Here is a 22,784-nt window from a genome sequence, read left to right on the forward strand (position 1 = left end):
TTTACCAATTAAATTTACAATCTTAAATTAAATTACATATTTGGTAATTAACTATTGAAAATCAAAAAATGTTTCAAAGGGTCTTACGTTTGATGAAAGAAAGATGTTGACATAACAAATGGAGTTCTAACCTAAGATCACTTTGATGACGTGAAGCCTATGATGTGACATAAATTCTGTTTACCATAATAAGGTAATTTTGAAAGTATAAAAATTGTGGTTAGACATTTTAAAGTATAAGAAATTTTTATTTTTTATTTTTTGAGGTAAAAGGCGATAAGTATAAGGAAAATTTTGAAACAAAAGTTAGTGAAACATTTTAATGTGCAAGGATAATTTTGAAACAAAAGTTAGTGAAACATTTTAATGTGCAAGGATAATTTTGAAACAAAAGTTAAAGATTGAGAACCAAATATATAATTTATACAAAATCTTATATGGATTAAATGTGAATTCTCACCTAATTGGCGAATCACATTCTCATATAGAAAGTAGGATTGTATGGGACATACATTGAAGGTGTGGAATGACGTTTGGCTCAAGTAGAAGCCTTGGCCATTGTTGAATGGAAACAAACCAAACTACAAAAAATGTCACATAGCATGCTGGAATGGATTTTACCACAGAACATAATATTGTAGTAAAGATGAACATGTTGAGCCCATGCGCCTTGAGCTAGGAGCCTCCTTTTCTGGACCACTCAAGACAAAATGGTTAAGAGTCCTTGGAAGGAGAAAACCAAAGTGGTGCCTAGTACACACATGGCGCAAAGGATTTCTAGTGGAGATTGCAGATGCTCCTATGTTATTAGTTTGTCCTCGTTAAAGATAGAAGTCTATTCAATCCTTCAATTAAGATCATAAGGCTTAAAGATAGACTAGTCAGTAGTCACTCTGTCCCAGACAAAATGGGAGTACTACATAATTTTTACAGGTTCATATCATTGCAAAAATTGATCTAATGCAACTAGCCCACTCCAACGCTAACAATAGGGCTAATTACCCATTTTAAGCCATGCCATACCAATAGATGACTGAAATAAAAACCTGTATCTATAGTTAAGTTAGTAAGCATCTTCCACAAGATTATTATTATTATTATTATTATTAAAAAAAAAAATGATATTTACAAGCTAGGAAAGTAAGCATCTTCCACAAGATAATTTTAAAAAATGATATTGATGCTTATCAAGCCAAGTATGCCTCAGCTTTTTGCATAAAATGGGAGAGAGAAATAAGAAATTCAATTTAATTTTTCATGTCTATAATGTGTTCTCTTAGGAAATTTTGATTATCAGAATCATATTTATTCTCAAACATTGGTGGCAAACCTAATATTGTATTGGAGCTCTCTTCCAACATAGAAGAGCTTGGTTCTTTTTCTTCATCATTAGAATAAAATATGCTGTCATTATTAGAATATGATTCACTTGTAGATAAATCCTCATCTTCACTTTCTGATACCTCTGTGGAATCTGCTTCTGTATCTGAAAGGGCTGTGTGAAAGCAATCACTAGTTGAATCAAGGCTTTTCTTTTCATATTTCCCTGATTTCTTATAGTCTTTTCTTGGCTCGTCCAAGATGGAAATGGGATTCCTATCATTTGGGTCACCATAAAGTGCAATGTGCCTGTAGTAGAGCTCTAATTCCTTGTCAGCAATAGCAATGAAGCGCCGCACGGATTCAAGTGATTGCTCATACTTGGATTTTTCAAGTGCCTGTAAATGGGAGAAAACAGACTTAATCAGCCTATCTGGGATCAGCCATAACTTTTACATGCTTCATAACAAAAGCCCTTACAGCAAACAGAAAATTAACAGGACAAAAGTTAATAGAGTTGGTAACATTATGAGACCACCAAAATGAAGTGGGATAGAGCCTGTTAATGTTGATGTGTGGTAGCTAATTTTATCTGTCAATAGAATCTTGGAAGACTATAGCCCAAAAAGAGAGTCAAAAGTCAATCCAAAGGCCAAAAAGCTTAAAACTCACTTTCATCTTCAATTCATTATGTTCTTTCAACATATTATGCATTAGGGTTTATTTGAAATAATTTCAAATTACCACCACAATACATACTGTAGTTTCAATTCTAGGTCAGTATTAGACATCATCTTACAGCAGGAATTGATTCGTGGCCACCACCTGATTTCTGACACTGAGAGTGTCTAATGCAAGGGAACGCTTTATAAATTAGATCAATCATTTTTCCATGGATTGATAAACTTGTATTTTAGTGTATAGATGAATCACAAATGAATTTCTCTGAAGCCTCCAGAATAAGCCTGCTCATATCAATGTAAAATTTGGAAGATTTCTTATACTTGTATCTACATATTTCTAGTGTTATAACAGGTTATGAGCCAAGAATATATATATATATATATATTTTTTTTTTTTTTTATTGGTAAGTTATATATGCATCAAGTGGGTCCATAATCTCAATTCAAGACACTAGCTCATTGGTACCAAGGAATGGTGCAAGTCATATTACCATCATTTCAGCAGCAATCATCTCCTTTTCATGAATGCTGAGTTCCAATGAATTAATATTGAGATCATTTTGCACTACCTCCATTCTATAATTAAATTAAAAAATAAATATGAAAATTTCTGTTAATTTGTTTGTGTGTTTTTTCTCTCAAGGCTACCTCCATTTAGGGGAAAAAATGTCTTTTTTGGGACACCCTTGAATGTTTAATAATATCTTATATTTTGTATTGGTCATTTATAACTAAAATTTTAATAAAACTAATAGTTCATAATTTGTCATTTATGTCATATGACTATCAATTTATAGACATAGAGCCACTTAATTATAATTCTATAGCTCCAAATATCGTCTTCACATACCTTTAACAATTCCTTTTTTTATCATTCATTTCCTTTAAAAATACAGATATCAATAAAAGTGAGATCAAGGCTATTTAAAAAGTTTGTGAATGTAACATTAATGACAATGGTATACTTATACTTTATGTATGTCGATGGTAGATCTTACTTAGTGAGCTACACTAATTAAGACAGTATTGATTAATTTTCCATCCTTATGATATATACATAGAGTCAAAGTACTTATAAAAAAACATAGAGCCAAATCAACTTGTGACTTTTATTGTCTTGTCAGTAGAGTGTGAATTGTCATGATATATTATTATTCAGATAAGTTAATGACTCTAAAATTTTTCATTATTACCATATAACCTTGGCAACATTGAACTCTTTTTATTTTTGGTGGCTTTGCCACTGACTATAACAGGGTTTCCTGGTCACAGATTGGAACTACAAGGGATAAGAGTTAAAAGTGTGCTACAGTATATACTTACGAAAATAAAAATATAAATTATCTGAAAAGATTGAAAGTTGGAAAACACACCCTTTTCTTGGATAATGTATCTATAGGCGACATAACTTCTGGCTGGACATAGTCTTTTCCTCGATAAAATATTATGACGTCATCTCCAATAATCTGAATAGGGATCCCACCGCTCAATCTAGCAATTTCTTGTGCATACTCCTGCGCTTGCCCAGGTTTACAAGAATTGCAAATGACCTTAACAGTTTCATGTTTCTTCCAATGCATATGCATATTAAGAATAACACCTCCAAATATTCCTCTTCTACCGATTGGCGCATAATTAGACCTCTTTTGGGCCATTTTTTTCAAATAAAACCGCTCCTCCCCAGTCAGCTCATGGGGCTTTACCACTGGACCCTGAGCTTGGGGAACTTCATAACGCTTCAGTCTTTCAATCAGCATAGCTTCCTTAATTTTGGCCTGAAGTGAGAAGATATCAACCAAGGATAACATTAAGACTAATGAAAAGAGCAAGGCTTAATGCTTAAACAGCATGCAAGAAAATCAGGAATCATTTTATACCCTTACTAACTGTTGTTGTTCCTGGAATTTCTAAACTGTAATGCTTTCTTTGTCTTCAATCTCTTGCAATCACAATGAACAGAGACAATATTGCCTCTTCTCCTTGCATTTTCCATTTGACAAAAGATGGTATTATTATCTTTGCCTTAACTAATCGACTTAGTTTCCAATGAATTTCCCTATTCTTTCTTTATTCATAAGAAAGAAGACACTTAAGAGAAGAGGCAGCATGAGTGGGGGGAAGAGATCGCCTTACATGGAAAAACCAAGAAAGAGCTGAAAGAGAGAAGACAGAGACAGAAGACATAGCACAAGCTTCTGCTAAAACAGGATAAATCTCCCCAAAAAACATACCTATGGAAGAAGTTCTCTGCTAAGCTAGGATATCAACCTTTGTATTAGCCATCCTAAAAGTCCATACAAACAAAACATCCTCAGATTCAGAGAATTCAAATACTTATTTATTTAAGCCGAAACCTTTAGTCATAAAATGCTTTGTGGATAAGATTTCAACATTTTCAGTGTCTGGAAAAAATTGAAAACTGGGGAAATGTATTTAGCATGCAATTTTACACATAGAAATCCAGAAACAGACTATAACAATTTAAATTGGTTACTTATTTTTCAGAATTGGAAATTAACCTTAATAATTGAGTTTAAGACAGCATCAAATGCATGGAGTTTCAAAGATTGTGAAAAACAACTTCAGAGTTAAATCTACTACCAATGAAGACCCTTTAAGATTGAATAGTTGCTAGTGGCTGTTATTTCTTTTTCAAACTTGTTAGAATTTTTTGATCTCTCTTGTTTGGTTTACTAGTCAAAGGAGGAGTGCCAGTTCAATGAGAAAAGGTTAGATGTATGAACTATGTAAGTGTCTTATTATACTCAAATAAGATGGGGTTGAATAATATAATTATTGAGTGTTTTTTTTAGTATTGAGGCTTGCTGACCTTAATCCTTATCATTCTTTCTCGCTCTTTCCCTTCTCTTTTTTCTTTTTCCTTGCAACCCCAAGTGCCCTTCCTCTTGCCTATCAAAACCACAAGAACCCATATACTTTCTCTATCAAAATAGCCATAAAAAGTCATCAAACCCTAGTCAATTTTGAGCACTAACCCTTTCTTCTACAACTCTAAACTCCAACTCACAAATCCTGCTAAACTTTAACCTACCACAACACATGTAGACAAAAGGAGCATCGGGTGGCATCCTGCTGTTATGGGATAGAAGAGTGGTGGAGAAGACTGAGGTGGCAAAGGGTGGATTCTCCATTAAATGTAAGTTTAGTTGTGTGGTTGGGAATTTTGATTGGGTTTTTTCTTGGGGGATGTATGGCTCCAACTCAGATCATGACAAAGGTTTACTGTGTGAAGAACTGATGGGCATTTAGTCATTTTACAGCTGGTGGGATTGCCTTAGTGCATAGTGGGAGACTAAATGAAGTCAGCTTTCCTAGTGAAAGACTAATAGTGGTGTGGGGAGAACTTCCCCAGCCAAGTGGGATTTTTTGGATTTTATCTAGGAGAATAGCCTTATAGATCTGCCCCAAAGGGGAGGAAAATTTACTTGCTCTAACAATCAAGAGTTGTCATTATTTCAAGACTGGATCAGTTTCTTGTTTCACATGGGCGAGAGAAATAATTTCCCAATGAACTTCAGAGTTTGCTTCCTTGCACCAATTCAGACCATTCTCTAGGGAGACAAAAACCCATTGCAAATTTGAAATTAAAAAAAAAAAAAAAATATATATATATATATATATATATATATTTATATATATTTTTGATAATTCAATAGTTGGGGGAGGAGGGATTTGAACCCTGGATGCCTTCTAGTTGAATTACAAGGCTCATGGTTCATTTCAAATTTGAGAATATTGGTTGGAGCTAGATAGCTTTGGGGAGAAGGTGAGGCAATGGTGGGAATCCTATCATTTTGATGGGGACCCAAACTTTGTTTTGGCCAACAATTTGAGAGCATTGAAGGAGGACCCAAAGAAGAGTTTGGCGATGTCAGAACTAGAAAAAAAAACTTGTGCGGAAAATTCAGGGGCTAAATCCAGAGAGGAACTAGTGTTTTATCTACTGAGGCTAGATGCAGAAGAAAAGAGGAAAGAGAAGAACCAGCAAAATTTATGCTAATGGAGGAAGTCAAGAGATAGAAATAGAAGGATTTTTGGCTGAGGGAGGGAGGCAAAAATACTAAGTTTTTTCATTGATTGGCCAGTTCACAACAATGTAATGATTACATTGGGAGCTTATCTTTGGGGGAGCTATTACAGAGGTATGGAGTATCAGGAGGAAATCAAGGAAGGTATCATCCAATACTACAAAGACTTGTACTTATAATGGAATGACATTGTTTATTGGATGGTCTTCAGATGAGAGATCTTGCAAACGACGAGGTTGATTGGAAAGGGAGTGAAGAAAGGGAAGTATTGGCAGCAATTAAAAGTATGAATGGGGACAAAGCAACTGACCCAGATGTCTTTTCATTGACCTTCTCTCCAAGCTGGTTGATATATTGTGAAAGAAGACATCATACCTGTTTTTCATCACTTCATAAACAAGGTATGTTCAAAATTTTTTTATATGCCACTTTTATTGCTCTTATCTTGAAGGGGCCTCCAATGTGTTAATCAAGGGGAGACAAATTCCCTAATTTGCCCTACACCAAACATAATCTCTATTTTCTTGGATGCAAATACCCTACATCTACATACTTATCCTAACCTCCTTTGCTAAGTGTTGGAAAACAACTTATCATAGAAAAAGTTCTATTATATTTCTTAATTGAGATGTCATATTTTGATAGGAAATAATATTTTTATTAAAAATAAAAAATGAACATGGGAAACTAATGGAGTTTACAGGTCGTACAACCATGTTTCCTTAAAAACAGTTAAAAATATGATATGTCAATAACATCATGCAATGTTGATGATCTACTCGCGTCCAAAGACAGCTAATAGAATAATGCCCCCAGGAACTAAGATTCAAATCTCCCTACAGACAGTTCCTGATACTCAAAAGTCCTCCTATTCCTTTCTCTCTACAAACATGTAACATTAAACAGGAGGGAGCAACATTCCAAACTCTGTTCTGGAAGGTCTTGGAAATGCAATGCCAACATTGAAGCATGTCTTTCACCGTCTTTGGCATCACCAACTTCACCGCAGAAACTACTTATAATTTTTTTAAAATTTTTATATTTTACAGTTCCTTATTATAGGACGAGGCAAAGTGAGCACTCCACACTTTCCCCATTATTCTTGCTCACAACATTTTGGCTAAGCCATTATCACTTTCCCCCTAAAGTCATGACATGTCTATAAGCAAAATCATGAACTAAAAAGAATAACATCAAGTAAAGAAAGGACCAATTTTGCAGAGAAATTCAACATTATATAAAATTATAATGTTACCACAAGCATATGATTCAGGTTTCCTTATCTTTTTTTTTTGATAAGTAGGTTTCCTTATCTACTACTGATATAACCAAAATTTATCAAACAAGCTTTTGCAGCAAAAAATTACTATTTAATTATCAATATATCACCTTTTCAAGCTTGTACTTAATTCTCTCCTCGGCATTTGCAAACTTCTGCTTCTTCTTCCCCTTGACACCAAGATAACGTGGGTCCCTCTTATTGGCTGATTTTCTCTTCTGCTTCTCCTTCTTCCTCTGCATCTTCAGCCTCTTCTTGGTCTGCCATTTGTGCTTCTTGGGAGGATCCACCTCATGTGTTTCAAACTTAGGCTTTCCTTGTGATATCACAAGATTCACCGAACCATGGCTCAAGTTTCTGAAAGCCCACGAAGGGCTTGTTTGGTTGAGTGGTAGAAAGTGCTTGGTTATTGTGAAAATCGATTCCTGGGCTTTGAAATTTGACCTGTAAAATAGACAAAAATCAACATGGAAGAGTAAAACTATTATGTACATAGGAAATAGGTGTTCATATCTTCATATAATAAGTCTTCCCTTTTCTTTTAGCTTCCCTCGTTACAATTCTGTTTTTTACTAAGTTCCCCACCATATTCCTATTTTCCAGGCCAACATTCACAACCCAGAGGTTCATACAGATTGATAAACACACACACACACATTGTGGATAATCCATTAATGGATTTTAAATTTAAGGCCAAAACACATTGTTGGTCCCTAAACTTTAGTTAATTAGCGATTTTAGTTCTTGAACTTTAAAGTGATCATTTTTAGTCCCTAATAAACTTAAAGTGATCACTTTTACTCTTTTAGTTTTTAAACAAAAACAGTTCACTTTAAGTTTGCCAGAATAAAAGCAATCACTTTAAGTTTATTAGGAGCTCAATTTGATGAGGTCCTTGATCAATATTTTGTTTGGCCATGTCATCCAAGGGACTAAATGCGATCTGGAGCTCATGGGCTAAAGTTTAGGGACTAAAAACTAAATTTAATTGATGGGGGTTGCTAGAATTAATCATTTGGATGGAGAGAAAATTCATGGAATATAGTAAAAATAGTGGGAAACAATAGTAATAAAACATGATATTTGTTTAGGATACAAATGGGTTTATGCATGTGTGTGCATTGCATTGAAAACTAATAATAGTAATCTTTCATTCTCATCATAAATTTCCCCTATTTCTTTGCTCACCATTCCTCCCATCTTCCAAGTGAACTTTCCCACAAGCCAAAAATCAATTTTCTCCAAAAACCCATCAAAGGGCACAACTAGATACAGCATTTGGAATGAGAAAACAAAGAAACAAAAAACAAAATTTGATTCTTTGAGAAAACCTGATTCCTGGGTGTTGAAGAAAAAAATGGCGTGGAAATAGTAAAAAAAAAAACCATAAATACATAAACAAAACAAAAAGAGAGAGAAAGAGTACCTGAGAGGAAGTGAGAATCTGAGAAGTGAAGAAGCTCTACGAAGATTACGAAACAAAACCTTTGCCATTTACAGTGAGAGAGACACAGAGAAAAAGAACCTAGTACTTTGTTTGAGTTTAGAAAAAAAACAAAAAAACAACCGGGTTTTAAAAAAACACGGGTGGGTGGACCGGGTTTGGTTAAAAGGGTCGGAGCTATGATCTTAAGGAGCCGAGGTCCACACGAATTGCCACCCGTCGAAATATCATTGTCTTGACTTAAATCATTGACTCTTTATTATCTATGCTAGCCAATCGTTTTGCGCCACGTCATCGGCTCCTGAGCCCCCATATTTTACAAACCTGAACCTTTCCTTTCTCTGTTTCTCTCTCTCTCTCTCTCTCTCTGTGTGGCTTTCGAAGCTCTCTCTCTGTCTCTCATCGAATCGTCAAGAACTTGCAGTAAGTTTTTAATTTATTTAATTATTAATTTTGTATAGTTTATATTCAATATGTTCATATTTTGTTTTTGCTTTTGTTTTTTATAATTATTTTTTGAAATTTTTTTCGTTTTAATTGGTTCTAATTACAGAGAAAATTGGCACAATTGTTTAATTCAGTTTTTTAATTTCCAATTTTTTTAATTAATGCTCTGTTTGTTTGCCAAGAAAATTTAAGAAATGAAAAGCTGGCTAAAACTTGAAATAGTTTCCCTTTTTTTTTTTTTTGGTGGCAAATTTTCATATTAAAGTATGATCAGTTTTTTGGTGTTTTGGATTGTATAATACAAGTGGGGTCTACAGGAAAGTTGAATTTATGCTCTGTTTGGTGGCTGAGAAAATTTAGGGAAAGAAATGTTGATAGAAATTTTCAATTTTGTGGCTTAAAATTTGAAGTTTTCTACTTATAGTGTTTATTTAATATCGAATTTGATTTTATCAATCATCAGTTAGTGATTAGGGTTTTGTATGTATAAGATATCATTGTGTTTTTTTTTTCCCCCCTGTTTATATGGTGGCTCATATATTGTGAATTAAACACTTGGATTTGTTTTCAAGTAATCAGAAAGAAAAAGGAAAAGAAGAGAGTACAAATTATGTATCTTTAATTATTGAATGTAAATATCTGAAAGTTGTGTTTGAATTTGAGGATTTAAAATTAAGGGAGTTTGAAGAACAATTGTTGGTATAAATTGCCAGTTATAAATTTAACAACTCATAATGATTTCACACTTTGGAGATTTTACCCCAAAAAAAAAAAAAATGCTCGTGATGTTATGAATTTGAAATGATGTATTGCACCTAATCATTTTTTTGTAAGTAAAAGTTTTATTAGAAATGAAAGAGAGGATGTCAAATAATAATGTGTGCACAAACCCTTTTCAAAGAATACAACTTGCTTCAAAAGAGAGTCAATAAAATCAGCAAGAGACATCAAAGGGATGTTGCCTAGAGCATGCATCCAATCAAACAAGGACAATAATATTTGCTCTTTGATAAAGCTCAAATCTCTCCATAAATTTTATCAATAGGAACAATAAATTGTCATTTTATGTTCTATTCAAGTCATTTGAACTAAAAGTTGAAATCCAAATCCTTCTCTTTAAATATCTCTAGTCAAACAGCCACAAAGGAAAATAAATCTGAATAGAGAAATCTGTTTATTCCTGTAAATTTACTAGGCTCTGCTTTAGATGAATACAGTAGTTTATTTATTTATTTATTTTTTTCCTTTATTGTTTGGGGTGAAACATAAACTGCGGAAAATGCATGAGTGGGAGCTGCTTTCTCTATTGGTTTGTGAAATATCATCTGTGTAGAAAAATCATATAAGGTTTTCCTATGCAGTGGAGTTTAGTGTTGATGGCAATCTTAATGGCGAGGTGGATGGAAATTCTGCTGAGGTGGAGGATCATAGGGTCAATGATGAAAATGAAACTGGTGGAAGTTCTGTTGAAGGGGCATTTCAACAGGATCAGGATGATAAAATGAATCAAGATTTTTCTGGAATGGATATAGTTCCTAATGCAATTCCTTCAGTATCAATGATTCCATCAGATGAGCCCTATGTGGGTCAGGAGTTCGAATCTGAAGCATCTGCACATGCATTTTATAATGCATATGCCACGCGTGTGGGTTTCATCATCCGTGTAAGCAAACTTTCACGATCAAGGCGTGATGGATCTGCTATTGGCCGGGCACTAGTTTGTAACAAGGAGGGCTATAGAATGCCTGATAAGCGTGAAAAAATTGTGAGGCAAAGGGCGGAGACAAGAGTTGGTTGTAGGGCAATGATTTTGGTGAGGAAAGTAAATTCTGGTAAATGGGTTGTTACAAAATTTGTAAAGGAGCATACTCATCCATTGACACCTGGAAAAGGTCGAAGGGATTGCATTTATGATCAATATCCGGTCAGCTCTTTTTCCTTCGTTATTTATAGCTCTTGTTCCTTCATTATTTATAATTGACATTTCTATGCTCCGATGTTATTTTAATCATATGCTTGATATATAGAGAGACCAACTTTTGTAATCATTTGCATATACTATTTTTAAGGGTATTCTAAATTGATTACGCTTTTGATGACATAGATGGAAATTTTGGGGGATTGTAAGTGCATGACTGGATTTTCTTGAGATGTCTTGGTCTTATACATTGAGCCAAGTTTTCAGTAGAGGATTGCATAAAGTTGTGAACTGTTCTGCCTTTTACCTTTTTTTTTTTTTTTTGATAAGTAAGAATGTTATATATACGAATGGCTACTCTATGCATAAAAAAACATAGAGCAAACCCAGAAAGTACAAGGAGGAAACAACGAAAAAGCAAAAAAGAAAACCAAACCACAAATTAATTACAAAGAGAAAGAGAGATAATGAAAGAAGGGAGAGAATCACTAGTCGTGAGTCCCCAAGCTTGAGACCAATCAAAAAGAGTCCCACTAAAAGAAGCCAGCATTTGATCACCGGAGTTAATCAAATCCTCAAAAGTCCGCCGATTCCGTTCCTTCCAAATACACCAAAAGATGCACAATGGAACTAAATTCCATATCTGAGACGAGTGTTTCCCCAACCAATTCCACCAGCCAAAAAGCAAATCTGGGATCGAACTAGGTACAACCCAAGACAAGCCAAAAGTTATAAAGACAAAGCTCCATAACCGATAAACCATCTCACAATGAAGAAGTAAATGATCTACCGACTCTCCACAATGTCTACACATAATGCACCAGTCCACAAAATGCACCAGTCTCCTCAATCTTAGGTTATCACCCGTTAGGATCTTATTCCAAGCTACACACCAAACAAAAAAGGAGACTCGCCTAGGGGCCTTTACTTTCTAAATAGCTTTCCACGGAAAAACAATTGAAGGAGAATTCCTTAATTTGTTATAATATGACCGGATATCAAAATCCCCATTAACCTTCAACTTCCACCTCATCCGGTCTCCCACATCCATAGGAGGAGTATTAGCTCCCAACATACAAAGAAAATGCAGCCCTTCCTCCATCTCCCAATCATTAAATTCTTGAATAAAACGAACATCCCAAGTTCGTCTATCCTCCTCCCCTTGCCTTGACAAGGAGGCTTCAACAGATATCTCCTTATCAATAGCAATACCATACAACCTTGGGAAGGCCAAGTGAAAAGGTTGACCCCCACACCACCCATCCCGCCAAAACCTCACTCTATTCCCCAACCCAACAACAAATTGACAATTTTTACTAAAATCCTCCCATCCCATGCGAATGCCTCTCCACAAACCACACCCATGAACTTCCCTACCCAGTTTTGAGGTCCAACCCCCCCACTCTTCCCCATATTTTGAAGCCACCACCCTCCTCCATAGCCGATCCTATTCCTTCCCAAACCGCCACAACCATTTCCCCAATAAGGCCTTATTGAAAGTAGTAAGTTTCCTTATCCCCAAACCACCATTAGCTATAGGCGCACAAACTTTGTCCCATCCTACTAGATGAGTTCTGCTATCACCCCAAAGAAAATCCCTTTGTAGCTTTTCAATTCTATTAGCCACATGAGTAGGAATTGTGAATAGCGATAGAAAATAGGTAGGAAGACTAGATAAGGTACTCTTGAGTAACATCAATCGACCCCCCTTAGACAAATACAGCTTCTTCCACCCGGCTAATCTCTGCTCAAATTTTTCCAAAATAGGATTCCAAATTGAAGGGGAATTATGTGAAGCCCCTAAAGGCATGCCAAGATAAGACATAGGTAACTTTCTGACTTTGCAACCCAAAATTTCAGCAAGGGCATGCACATCATCAACCACCCCTATTGGAACCATTTCACTCTTATGCACATTAACCTTCAAACCTGTTACCGCCTACAAAATAGGATAGTATCGTCTGCAAATAGTAGAATCAAAATGATGTCAAAATTTATAAAAAAACTTATTCGAGAAATTCTCTATGAATTTTTCTTTTTATATTCTTTTTTATTATCACACATTATAGCTACAAAAGGCGTTTTAGAATGATTCAGATTAAAGCTAACTGCCTTAAGCATTTCCCCCTATCTCTAATCATCTGACTCTGTTTCTTTTAATAACTTGAGATTGGATCCATATAGTGCAAGCTTTTGAACTCTTTTGTTTAAATTTTTCCATGAGTATTTGGTTGGATTATATGATCAGTTTTTATTTCGACATATAAATGATAGAAACAATAAGTCACATTTGACCATAATCATCACGACATGGGTGCATTATCGATTCTAGAGTTATTAATAATTCACTTTTGACTATAATCACATTCTCTCAAAAGATGTAACAAAGTCTGTGTAGGGTGGATTCGACAAATATCTAAATATGAGTGTTACTATCCAGAATTTTAATTCAAGAGGCTATTTTTTATCCTACATTTCCTTGTAGTTAAGAATGAGAGTGTTCTTACTCCACATACTTGGTGGTGTTGTTGATTACTATTTTAGGCAGGAAGTTGTTTAGTATGACATGAAGAAATACAAATTAATTGAGCAGATGGAATGGAAGAAATACATATGAATGGGAGATCATTTCAGAGGTAGAAAACTGAAATTTTTATAAATTTGTAATACATCAATATTCAATATAACCACTACCATAGGGTGACGTAGGACGAAGGGAAGAAAACCAAATTGGATTTGGAATTCCTGGGTCAAGTCTAGCAGTTCTTGGATAACTTTTTGTTTTTTGAGGAATTAGTGCAAGGGTTTGGTGGGAAAAAAGCTGGAAAAAGATAAAGAAAAAGAAATATAGGGTTTCTAATGGTGAAAATGAATAGTAGGATTTGGAGATGAAACAAAGGGAATAAATCAAGGATTTGGTTGCTGTTCAGGGTTGTGAACAATATTTTGGCTTTTTATGGTGTATATGGGGCTATTTGGTGAAGGTGCCTTTTTAAGTGTTACCTAACATTTCACTAGTTGGAGTAGTCTAGGTTAAGATCTTTGGCTGCATGGACCAAAGGAAGGTCAAAAGAATTTGGGTTGGAGATATTTTAAAAAAAGAAAAAGAAAAGGGAATTTGAGTTGGAGATGTGAGATGTGAGAACAGCATAGTCTATAATGTAGTGAAAGAAATGGTTGGAGATTAGGGAAACACTAAGGATTTGTAGTTTAATGGTTTTTTTTTTTTATAATTTTTTTAAAAATTTTTTTTTTCAATAGTTCACTGTGCTGTTCCATGTTGAGCCTAATTCTTCTCTGCAGCCTTGCCGGAGCTCAAACCTTGTTGGAAAACTTGCAGGAATCTCTAAATTTTTACTATCTGAGTTACCAACCAGAAGACACCAAGAAGGAATGAACCAGCAAGGCAACCGAGTAAATGGTAGTGGTGGGCTATGGATAGATTCAAAAACTATTGTCTTTGCTTATGATGTTAGATTTGATTTGTATCTAGGAAAGGTTTCATGGTTATTTGGTTTCGATATGGGTTTGGAAGGGTTGAAATCAATGAGGGCTGACTAGAGAAGGTGAGATCAGATCATAGAAGACATTTTTTTTCAACCATTTCTAGGATTGGGTTATTGAAATGGTTTGTAGAAAGAAAAGCAGTGAAAGATTCATAGAGATTTTAGAATTTCATATTAGGGTGAGGAAGGGGGTTATTTGCATACTAGAATGGAGAAATTTGTATGGATGTGAGGTCTTTGAATTTGAAGTTTAGGGCTATTTCTGGGGCAAAATTTTGTGGGGACACAGCTAATGAAATCAATGAATCCTTGTCAAAATCATGGATAAGATTCTTCCAAAGTAGAGTCACCAATCCCATTGGAAGATGACTGGAGATTCTTGGCAATAACATTGAGGGTCTGTTGTCTCGAGTTGCTGACACTACAGTATTAGCTGGTGGCTTTTGCTGACCAGCAGGGTTATCAATGTGGAGGGTTTATATCAAGCGGGGGAGATAGGATCTCAAATGATGCATAAGGGTGGAGTTTATACTTTGGACCAACAAGCTAAGATTGGAGATGCGTGGTTCTCACTTCTCATGCACCAGTAGGATATATTAGGAAGAACCAGATCATGCATTGGGGGGAAAAGCATAATAGAAGAAGAATTGTCTCTAATTACCAACAACATTCAAATGTCACACAAAAAAAAAACCTTGTGGTATTTTTGTGCCTAGTTAGTTCAGCATGTATGTTGGGTTGATAAAATATATTTAAAAAAATTGTGGGTCTGGGTTCCAAAGGGAGAAATAGTTGGTCCATCTAAGGCACATCAAACTAGCTTGAATTTTAAATGGTCCAAAATGTCAAAGAAAAGAGTGATATTTTCAAAAATGTTGAACTTTCCAGAGAAGAACTCTGAAATTGGCGAATCCTCAATTTGTAGCAATTGGTACAGCAAGGTATTGAGTTAATGAGGGATATCCAGTGGTTTTTTTCTTTGAAAGAAGGTAATTATTCCTTAGTGCTAGGTGACAGTCTAGATTCTTCCCCTCCTTTTTCTTTATTGGTATCTTGATGTTGTGAGCAGAGAAGGATCATATGGGTCTGAGTAATCCTTTGATTGTGGAGCAGACAAATATGGGGGGCTTTTGGTATATTTGGGGAGTGTGGGGTTTAGTGAGGATTAGGATGGGCAACCTGAATTGTTAGTCGCTTAGTGAGGGTCGAATAGTGGAATATTTGGTTGAGAGTGGAGATGGTTCTTTATGATGATGCTCTATACTTGAACCGCATAAGCTATGAACCACTCATTTAAATCGACCTAGCAACTCAACTTGAAGGAGTCTTGAGAGGTTAAGGGGCTTGGGGTAATTTTTTTTTTCTTTTTTTTTTTTTTTTTTTTTTTGGGGGGGGGGGGGGGGTGTGTGTTGTGGTGAGGAGTTTAATTATGAAAGAGTTTTGGTAAGTTTGGGGTGAAGAATTTTAGTAAGTTCTTCTGTGTAGGAATCAATGATTTTGAAGAGCTAGTTGTAAAGCTCTTTGCTATTAAAGAAAATAAAAGGACGTGTAACCTCTGCAGGTAGGTCCAGAGTTCTGGGTAATAATAGCAGTAAAGGATTTCTGTAGTTAAAAAATTTGGCTTCTTCCATTGATTTTGATATAGAGAAGGATGGTTTAGGTAGAAGGGAAGGGAGGACTAGCATTGAGGTTCTTCAGCATTTGTTATGAATATGAAGATTTTTCTTGAAATATCTGGGGTTTGAATGATCTTTGAAAATGGTCTATTTTGAGGATTTATATGTGTAATTCAAAGGGAGATGTGGTATGCTTTTCAAGAAATGAAAAAAAGCTTTGACTAAGGAGCTTGTTAGGAGTTTTGTTTTTTTTTTTTTTGGGTGGGGTAGAGGCTTTTATTGATTGGGCTATTTTGTTAAATGATGGTGTTACTTAGGCTGTTCATCTCATGTTGGATGGTGGGTTGTGAAAAAGATTGATGTGGATATTGGTCATTATTCTGTTTCTTGTCTTTTCAACATAGAGAAAGATACCTTCTGACAGACTATTCCATCCTTTCATCTATCCAAAAAAAAAAGTAAGGGAAAGATTCATTTAGGCTTTTATTGGAGTGTATACTTCAAATAAGGATGGGGATTCACATGCTCTTTGGGATGAAATTAAACATCTAGAATGAATTTTGAAGCTACAACCTCACAATTTAGCCACACGTGTGAGATGAGGAAGTGCCATTTGAAGTAAGATTAATTGGCAAAAAATGATTATTTTAAGTGAGGTAACCTGGTGTTAGGTTAGAGATTTCAATGTTTTTCTATTTCCTTTAGAAAGGTTGCACTGCAATGTATTCTGTGGAAGGATGATGGATTTTTTGGAGTTTATTGCAAACTTAAATCGGGTGGATTTTCTTTTAGAGGGTACTGTATATACTTGGTCAAATAATCAAGACCCTCCATTGTTGTCTTAGATCATTTTCTAGCTTTAGTGTGGTGAGAGGAATTATCTTCTAATGCGGTACATTGTTAATTTCCTTGATTTACATTTGATCATATTCCTATTTTGTTGAATTGTGGAGTGTTAGAGATGGCGGCTTCTCTCTGTTCATGAGGTGTCTATATGAGAGACCGGTGTTACTGTCTCAACCCATGACTGCAGCTAAATTTAAGTCTCTTATGCCAAGGTCAACTAATAGGTTGGAGGGTGCAGGGAGAGAAGGCCCCTGCAGTTCAGTAAGGGCATATTTGGAATTTCAATGTACTGGGTTAGGGTTTCTTAAGTGAGGGCAATATATATCATAGAAAGATTAGTTTGCTGTAGATTTTACCATATATGAAACAATGACATATGTTGAATCATGTTAAAAGGACAAACTATAGTTACAAAATTGGTTGTAGCCTAAGGCTTTAACCTTAATTAAATAAATATTATTACATATGGTGTTCTGTAACATTTGTTGGTATTTCAACTTCTTAATGTACAAATCCATGCCTGAAATGAAGTTGTTTCCCCAATTGGGAATAAGAAATTTGAGTTCATATTAACGTTGAAGTTTAACAGTTACAACCATTAAAACATGAATGCATGTTACTCATTTTGAGTGAAATGCATTGAATGCTATTTACTTGGTGAAATTTCTATTTCCATGTCATGTCCAAGCATCTCATCTCTCTCCTTAATGTCACAAGTGTTTAATTTATTGTAACTAACCTTTTTCATATTTTGCTTTTATAGAACGAACATGATAAGATTCGGGAACTATCCCAGCAGCTGGCTATAGAGAAAAAGCGAGCTGCAACCTATAAAAGGCATCTAGAAATGATATTTGAGCACATTGACGAGCACAATGAGAGCCTATCAAAGAAGATCCAATACATAGTAGACAATGTCAAGGAGATGGAAACCAAAGAACAGCAAAACCAAAGATAGTTTAAGCAATTTAAGCTCGTTTTTGTTTCTCTCTTTTTTTTTTTTTTTTTTTGGGGGGGGGACAAAACAAAATCAAGAAATAGCTTGGAGGTTATTGCTGGATGAAAATATGCATTGTCTTGATTTTAATGTTGGCATACATAGTTATGAGCTTCATTCCAGTTTTTAGGTATCTAGTTAGTTTTATATCTTGGAATATTCTGCTCATTGGAATTCATTGGATAATTTGTGTAGTACGATTGTTGTTTGGAGCAAATTATTGGTAGGAGAAACTAGGTGAGTCAATGTACAGTCCTTGAAACCCGTCCTAGTGAAGTTGTGCTTACAATATAACGACTCACTGGGGCGTTAGGGTATTCCTAGGAAGTTAATTTTTTTCCATTGTGTTTCATGTAGAACTTGATATGTTTGTATAGCAATTCAAAGGATTGTATTATGTTAATGATTTTCCAATCTTTGATATCCCTTTTCTTGTTTCCTTTTATGGTGGAGGTCGGGTTAAGGTTTTTTTTCACCTTCTTTTTGATCTTTTGGTAGAATGAATCAATGGATTCATGCCAAATTTTGAATAAAGACTCAATGCTCCCAACACCTTCTCTTATTTCAATAAGCGTGAAACAAAATGAATGATTCAAATGATGTTAATTTTCTTGGAAGCAAGTGACCCTTATTGTGATTGTGTGATGAACTAGGTATGCAGGCTATGCGAAAACAGCTGGTTAATGATGATTCTCGCTTCCAAGATAAATTCTCCTGCGGGTGCCTCATAAAAAGAACTAGTAGGTTGTTGGATCATTACTATGATTATATAACCTAATACAATGAAAGTGATGTACTAATCACAATCTACCAACTAACAAGTTGTAAAAAATCTTGCATCTGAAGTATTGTTGTTCATTTATTCCATTCTACATGTATTCATCTCAAGCACGTGCACACACCACCTTAATGAGTTAATCTCACCAAATTGTAGGGATGAGTAAGATATATCTTTTATTTATTTATGGGTAAGCTAGATAGCATTAAAAATTAGAAATTAGAAGTACCAATATTACAAACCCGGTCACAACACAGGCCAAAATTATCAAAAGATAAAAAAGAGAAAACAAAAAAGTTAACCAAAATTATCAAAAGATAAAAAAGAGAAAAAAAATGAGGAGAGGGGGGGGGGGGGGGGAGGACATCAGAAGTATATCTCTATTAGGAGACTTAATGCAACCCATTTATGATTAATGCTAAATTTTAAATTATATACTAAATTACACTTTTGATCCTTAATGTTTGGAGTGCTTTTATTTGGTTCCTCATGTTTAAAGCTTTTCATTTTTGTCCCTCATGTTTGATGCCATTTTAAAAGTTGTTTTTCCGTCCATCTTCTCAAATCTTGCATGCAAGCTTGGAAATGACCTTATATATATATATATATATATATGTGGGGGTTGGGTTTAAGTTATATTTGGTGTAACTCTAAGTAATGTTACATCACCCAATTATTTGTAATTAAATTCATATTTTAAAAATCCAACAGTTGAATTACATGTTCTATATGTTCTTAACATGTTTGCCAATTTTCATGCCAATGTTCTATATAAAATTTTCACATCATTGTCTAATTTTTGTTTATTTTTATTTTAAAAACTATCCTCCACAATCCAACCTCTATAGTCAGTTCCTCACTCTATGTTGTCACCATTAAAGTCTAAAAATCATTCCAACCCTGATATTACTAATCGGCCAACGAGAAATGAAGGGAGAAAAAAAAAAAAAATTTGTGGGGAGGTGATTACTCTCAAAGAGCTAATCCCCTGCCCCCGGTACAAAAGGAATCAGAATCAAGGAGATCCAAGGACCTTGGTAGTATAGGATAAGGGCGCAAACTCTGTTAAAGAGGCTTGTGAGTCGCTATTTTAAGGTGAGGACGTGTTGATCATTGAAATTCTTGCTCATTGGAAGAGTGTTTTCATGGAGGTTCACCCTCAAAATGGTAGGTTATTGTTGTTTTAATTCTTGCCAACCATTTGACAATTGAGAAAGAAATGATGATTTAAAAACCATATACAGTATGTGTTTTGAAAACGTGCGTGCATCCACACATACATAAGGCAAGAAACTAATTTAAGATAAAAATAAAAGAGTAAGTTTGCTTAAAGAATAGTCTCTTATTTTTTGGTTTATTCCTTAATTTTTTATTAAGAAATTTTTTATTTAATTTTTTTCCCTAAAGGAATATAGTCACTTAAAATACCAAATAACGTAGAATACGATTTTTAAAAAATGTTTTATGTTAAAAAGATTTCATATTTAGATCATAGAGTTACAAGTTATAGATTAACTCACAATTTTATTTTTTATTATTTTTTTTCTGAAGCGTTTGAAGTTTGAACTAATCAAAGGCTGGCCCCCTCCAGTCCCAACCTGGGCCTGTCCCTGTTTGAACTTCGAACACGGGCCAAAATGGCCCATTAGCATTAATTTTTGAAATATTTAGCAACAGAGCACTGTTTCGGAAATAATTAGGGAAATACCACTTTTTCTGGTACTCGAGCATGGTGAGCTCGAGTACCATCTTTTCATTGGTCAAACATCTTCTCAAAAAAAAAAAAAAACGCCGCTATAGGGTCCGAAAACGTCACTATAGGGCTTAAAAACGCCACTATAGGGCCCCTTAACCTGTATGGGGACTTATAAAAAATTTTGCAGGAAAACGCCGCTATAGGGCCCGAAAATGTCACTATAGGGCCCTTTAACCTGGTATGGGGGTTTAAAAACGCCGCTATAGGGCCCGAAAACGTCACTATAGGGCTTAAAAACGCCATTATAGGGCTCCTTGAATATGGGGCGACAGTGGATTAAAAAAACATGGTACTCGAGCTCACCAAGCTCGAGTACCAGAAAAAGTGGTATTTCCCTAATTATTTCCGAAACAGTGCTCTGTTGCTAAATATTTCAAAAAATAATGCTAATGGGCCATTTTGGCCTCGAACACGATTCTTAGATTTTCTAACATATAGGCTTAATAATATTGAGTCATATAAGATTATGAGAGAAACCCAAAAAGAGTTAGATTTTCCAGCATCAATATATCTCATGCATCATATCAAATAGGTCTTTACATGAGTTCCACATAAAATGATTTATGATTCTAATTGTGAACATCATGTGGCGTACAATTCTTTTGTGAAAATTCACATCCAATAACTATTAATAACTTATTCTTCAATCGAAGGAGTTTATTAAAGAAAAACATTAAAACAAGCAGAGATGGTCCCTTGCTTCGCTGTTAAATAAGTTTGTGTATTCGTCATAGGGGGTTTAATAAACTAGGAAAAAATTGGCCTTTGCTCTTTTTAAAAAAAAAATTCAGTATTTTACCCCATTTTCCAAACTAATTAGGGAAATGTCCATTTTTTGAAATTCGATTTTCTCAAAATCAAGTTAAACACTATAGTGGCGTTTTTAATGAGCCTATAGTGACGTTTTAAGGACATATAGGGGCGTTTTGAAACTCGAGCTCTTTGAACTCGAGTTATAGGTAAAAAAAAGAAAAAAAATTGCATGTAACTCGACTTCATGCAGATCGAGTTACAAAGCGCTACTATAGGTCCTTAAAATGTTACTATAGATTCTTTAAAACGCCACTATAGAGTTCCAGATTTTTATTTTATTTTATTTATTTATTTATTTTTTTATAACTCGATTTTGAGAAAATTGAGTTTCAAAAGAAATGCATTTCCCTAATTAATTTGGAAAAGGGGGCAAAATGCTGGATTTTTTTTTGAAAGGAGCATTTGCCCATTTTCTCCTAATAAACTAGCTAGAAAAATTCTCACTAAAGTTAATATTAAGTTATGGATTTTCTATGATCAAAATATTCTGTTGTGTAAACTCCATATGAATTTTGTAATATGGACCAATAATTTTGCTTTTTATAGCTAAGAGTTTTATGATTTAGTGGCATTGTTCAATTCTGTACTCGAGGATCGTCCCTCACTTGTTAAAAAGAGAAAAAAAAAGGGGGTACTGCCTTGGTGTCAAAGTTTTGAGCGTGAAAGTTAAGTTAGAAAGATGCATGGACCTTGTCAAAGAAGTTATGCTCATTGGCTTTGCTTCTTGCTGTCTTCCCATTAATGGCGGTCTTGGCCTTCAATCAAGAGCCATTATGTTTTAATGTTAGTTGCTAGAAAATTCACCTTCATGCAGTGGCAGCTCTAGGAATGTTTTTTAGGGTGGTCACTAAGAAATTTAAATTATACAAAATTTAATAAAACGATAACTTGAATATTTGTTACAATTGCGAGTCACTAAGGAAAGTAAAATTGTTGCGACTGCAAAGCCAAAAAAATTATAATAGTTGTCACCATCAAGGAAAACTCATAACCATAATATTTTTCTTGGTACAATTTTTTAAGAAAAAAAATGAAATTAAAGATTATTTTTATTGAATAGGTTGAATGAGTTACAAAATTTGAATGATTAGCAATTTTTATCTTTTTGTTTTATAATAGGCTTTTTATTGAATAATTTGTTCACTTGCTGTTTGGTCTTTTTTGTTTTTTTTGGGGTTTATGTTTGTTGTTATTTGGGCTAATATTGGATAAAATTTAGCTACAAAATTAGTTGTAGTTTAAGGTTACAACCTTACTCAATAAAATATATATTACTACATATTTTGAAAATCTAACCGTTGAATTGTATGTTCTTTACGCTCTTAATACACG

The 22,784-nt window shown here is 34.5% G+C and overlaps 2 protein-coding genes across 3 annotated transcripts; one reads left to right on the forward strand and one right to left on the reverse strand.

The window, feature by feature from the left end:
• Positions 1–1,234: 1,234 nt before the first annotated feature.
• Positions 1,235–8,911, reverse strand: LOC126701580 (uncharacterized CRM domain-containing protein At3g25440, chloroplastic). The gene is made up of 4 exons (XM_050399778.1): positions 8,758–8,911; positions 7,442–7,775; positions 3,377–3,778; positions 1,235–1,718 (listed from the first exon to the last, which is right to left on the reverse strand). Exons 1-4 carry the CDS (start codon positions 8,823–8,825, stop codon positions 1,248–1,250), a joined length of 1,275 nt encoding a protein of 424 aa, XP_050255735.1. The 5' UTR covers positions 8,826–8,911; the 3' UTR covers positions 1,235–1,247.
• A 153-nt stretch (positions 8,912–9,064) lies between these two features.
• On the forward strand, positions 9,065–18,967 carry LOC126701581 (protein FAR1-RELATED SEQUENCE 5). Of its 2 annotated transcripts, none has more exons than XM_050399780.1 (3): positions 9,065–9,198; positions 10,584–11,146; positions 18,759–18,967. In XM_050399780.1, coding segments are annotated over exons 1-3 (642 nt in total). In that variant the 5' UTR covers positions 9,065–9,197; the 3' UTR covers positions 18,837–18,967. The 2 variants fall into 2 exon arrangements, with proteins under 2 accessions (XP_050255737.1, XP_050255736.1); XM_050399779.1 differs by lacking the exon at positions 18,759–18,967 and adding an exon at positions 17,872–18,508.
• The last annotated feature ends 3,817 nt before the right edge of the window (positions 18,968–22,784 follow it).

Source organism: Quercus robur, chromosome 10 (assembly GCF_932294415.1).
Source record: "Quercus robur chromosome 10, dhQueRobu3.1, whole genome shotgun sequence".
Classification (NCBI taxonomy): Eukaryota; Viridiplantae; Streptophyta; class Magnoliopsida; order Fagales; family Fagaceae; genus Quercus; species Quercus robur.

What these genes read in the sequence shown, in the direction of transcription:
- LOC126701581 (XM_050399779.1), top strand. An exon ending in GCATTTATGATCAATATCCG is followed by an intron (nt 11,147 to 17,871) that starts GTCAGCTCTTTT and finishes TTGCTTTTATAG; the next exon opens with AACGAACATGATAAGATTCG.
- LOC126701580 (XM_050399778.1), bottom strand. Translation starts at nt 8,825, where the DNA reads ATGGCAAAGGTTTTGTTTCGTAATCTTCGTAGAGCTTCTTCACTTCTC. An exon ending in AGATTCTCACTTCCTCTCAG is followed by an intron (nt 7,776 to 8,757) that starts GTACTCTTTCTC and finishes TCTATTTTACAG; the next exon opens with GTCAAATTTCAAAGCCCAGG. An exon ending in ATACATTATCCAAGAAAAGG is followed by an intron (nt 1,719 to 3,376) that starts GTGTGTTTTCCA and finishes TCCCATTTACAG; the next exon opens with GCACTTGAAAAATCCAAGTA.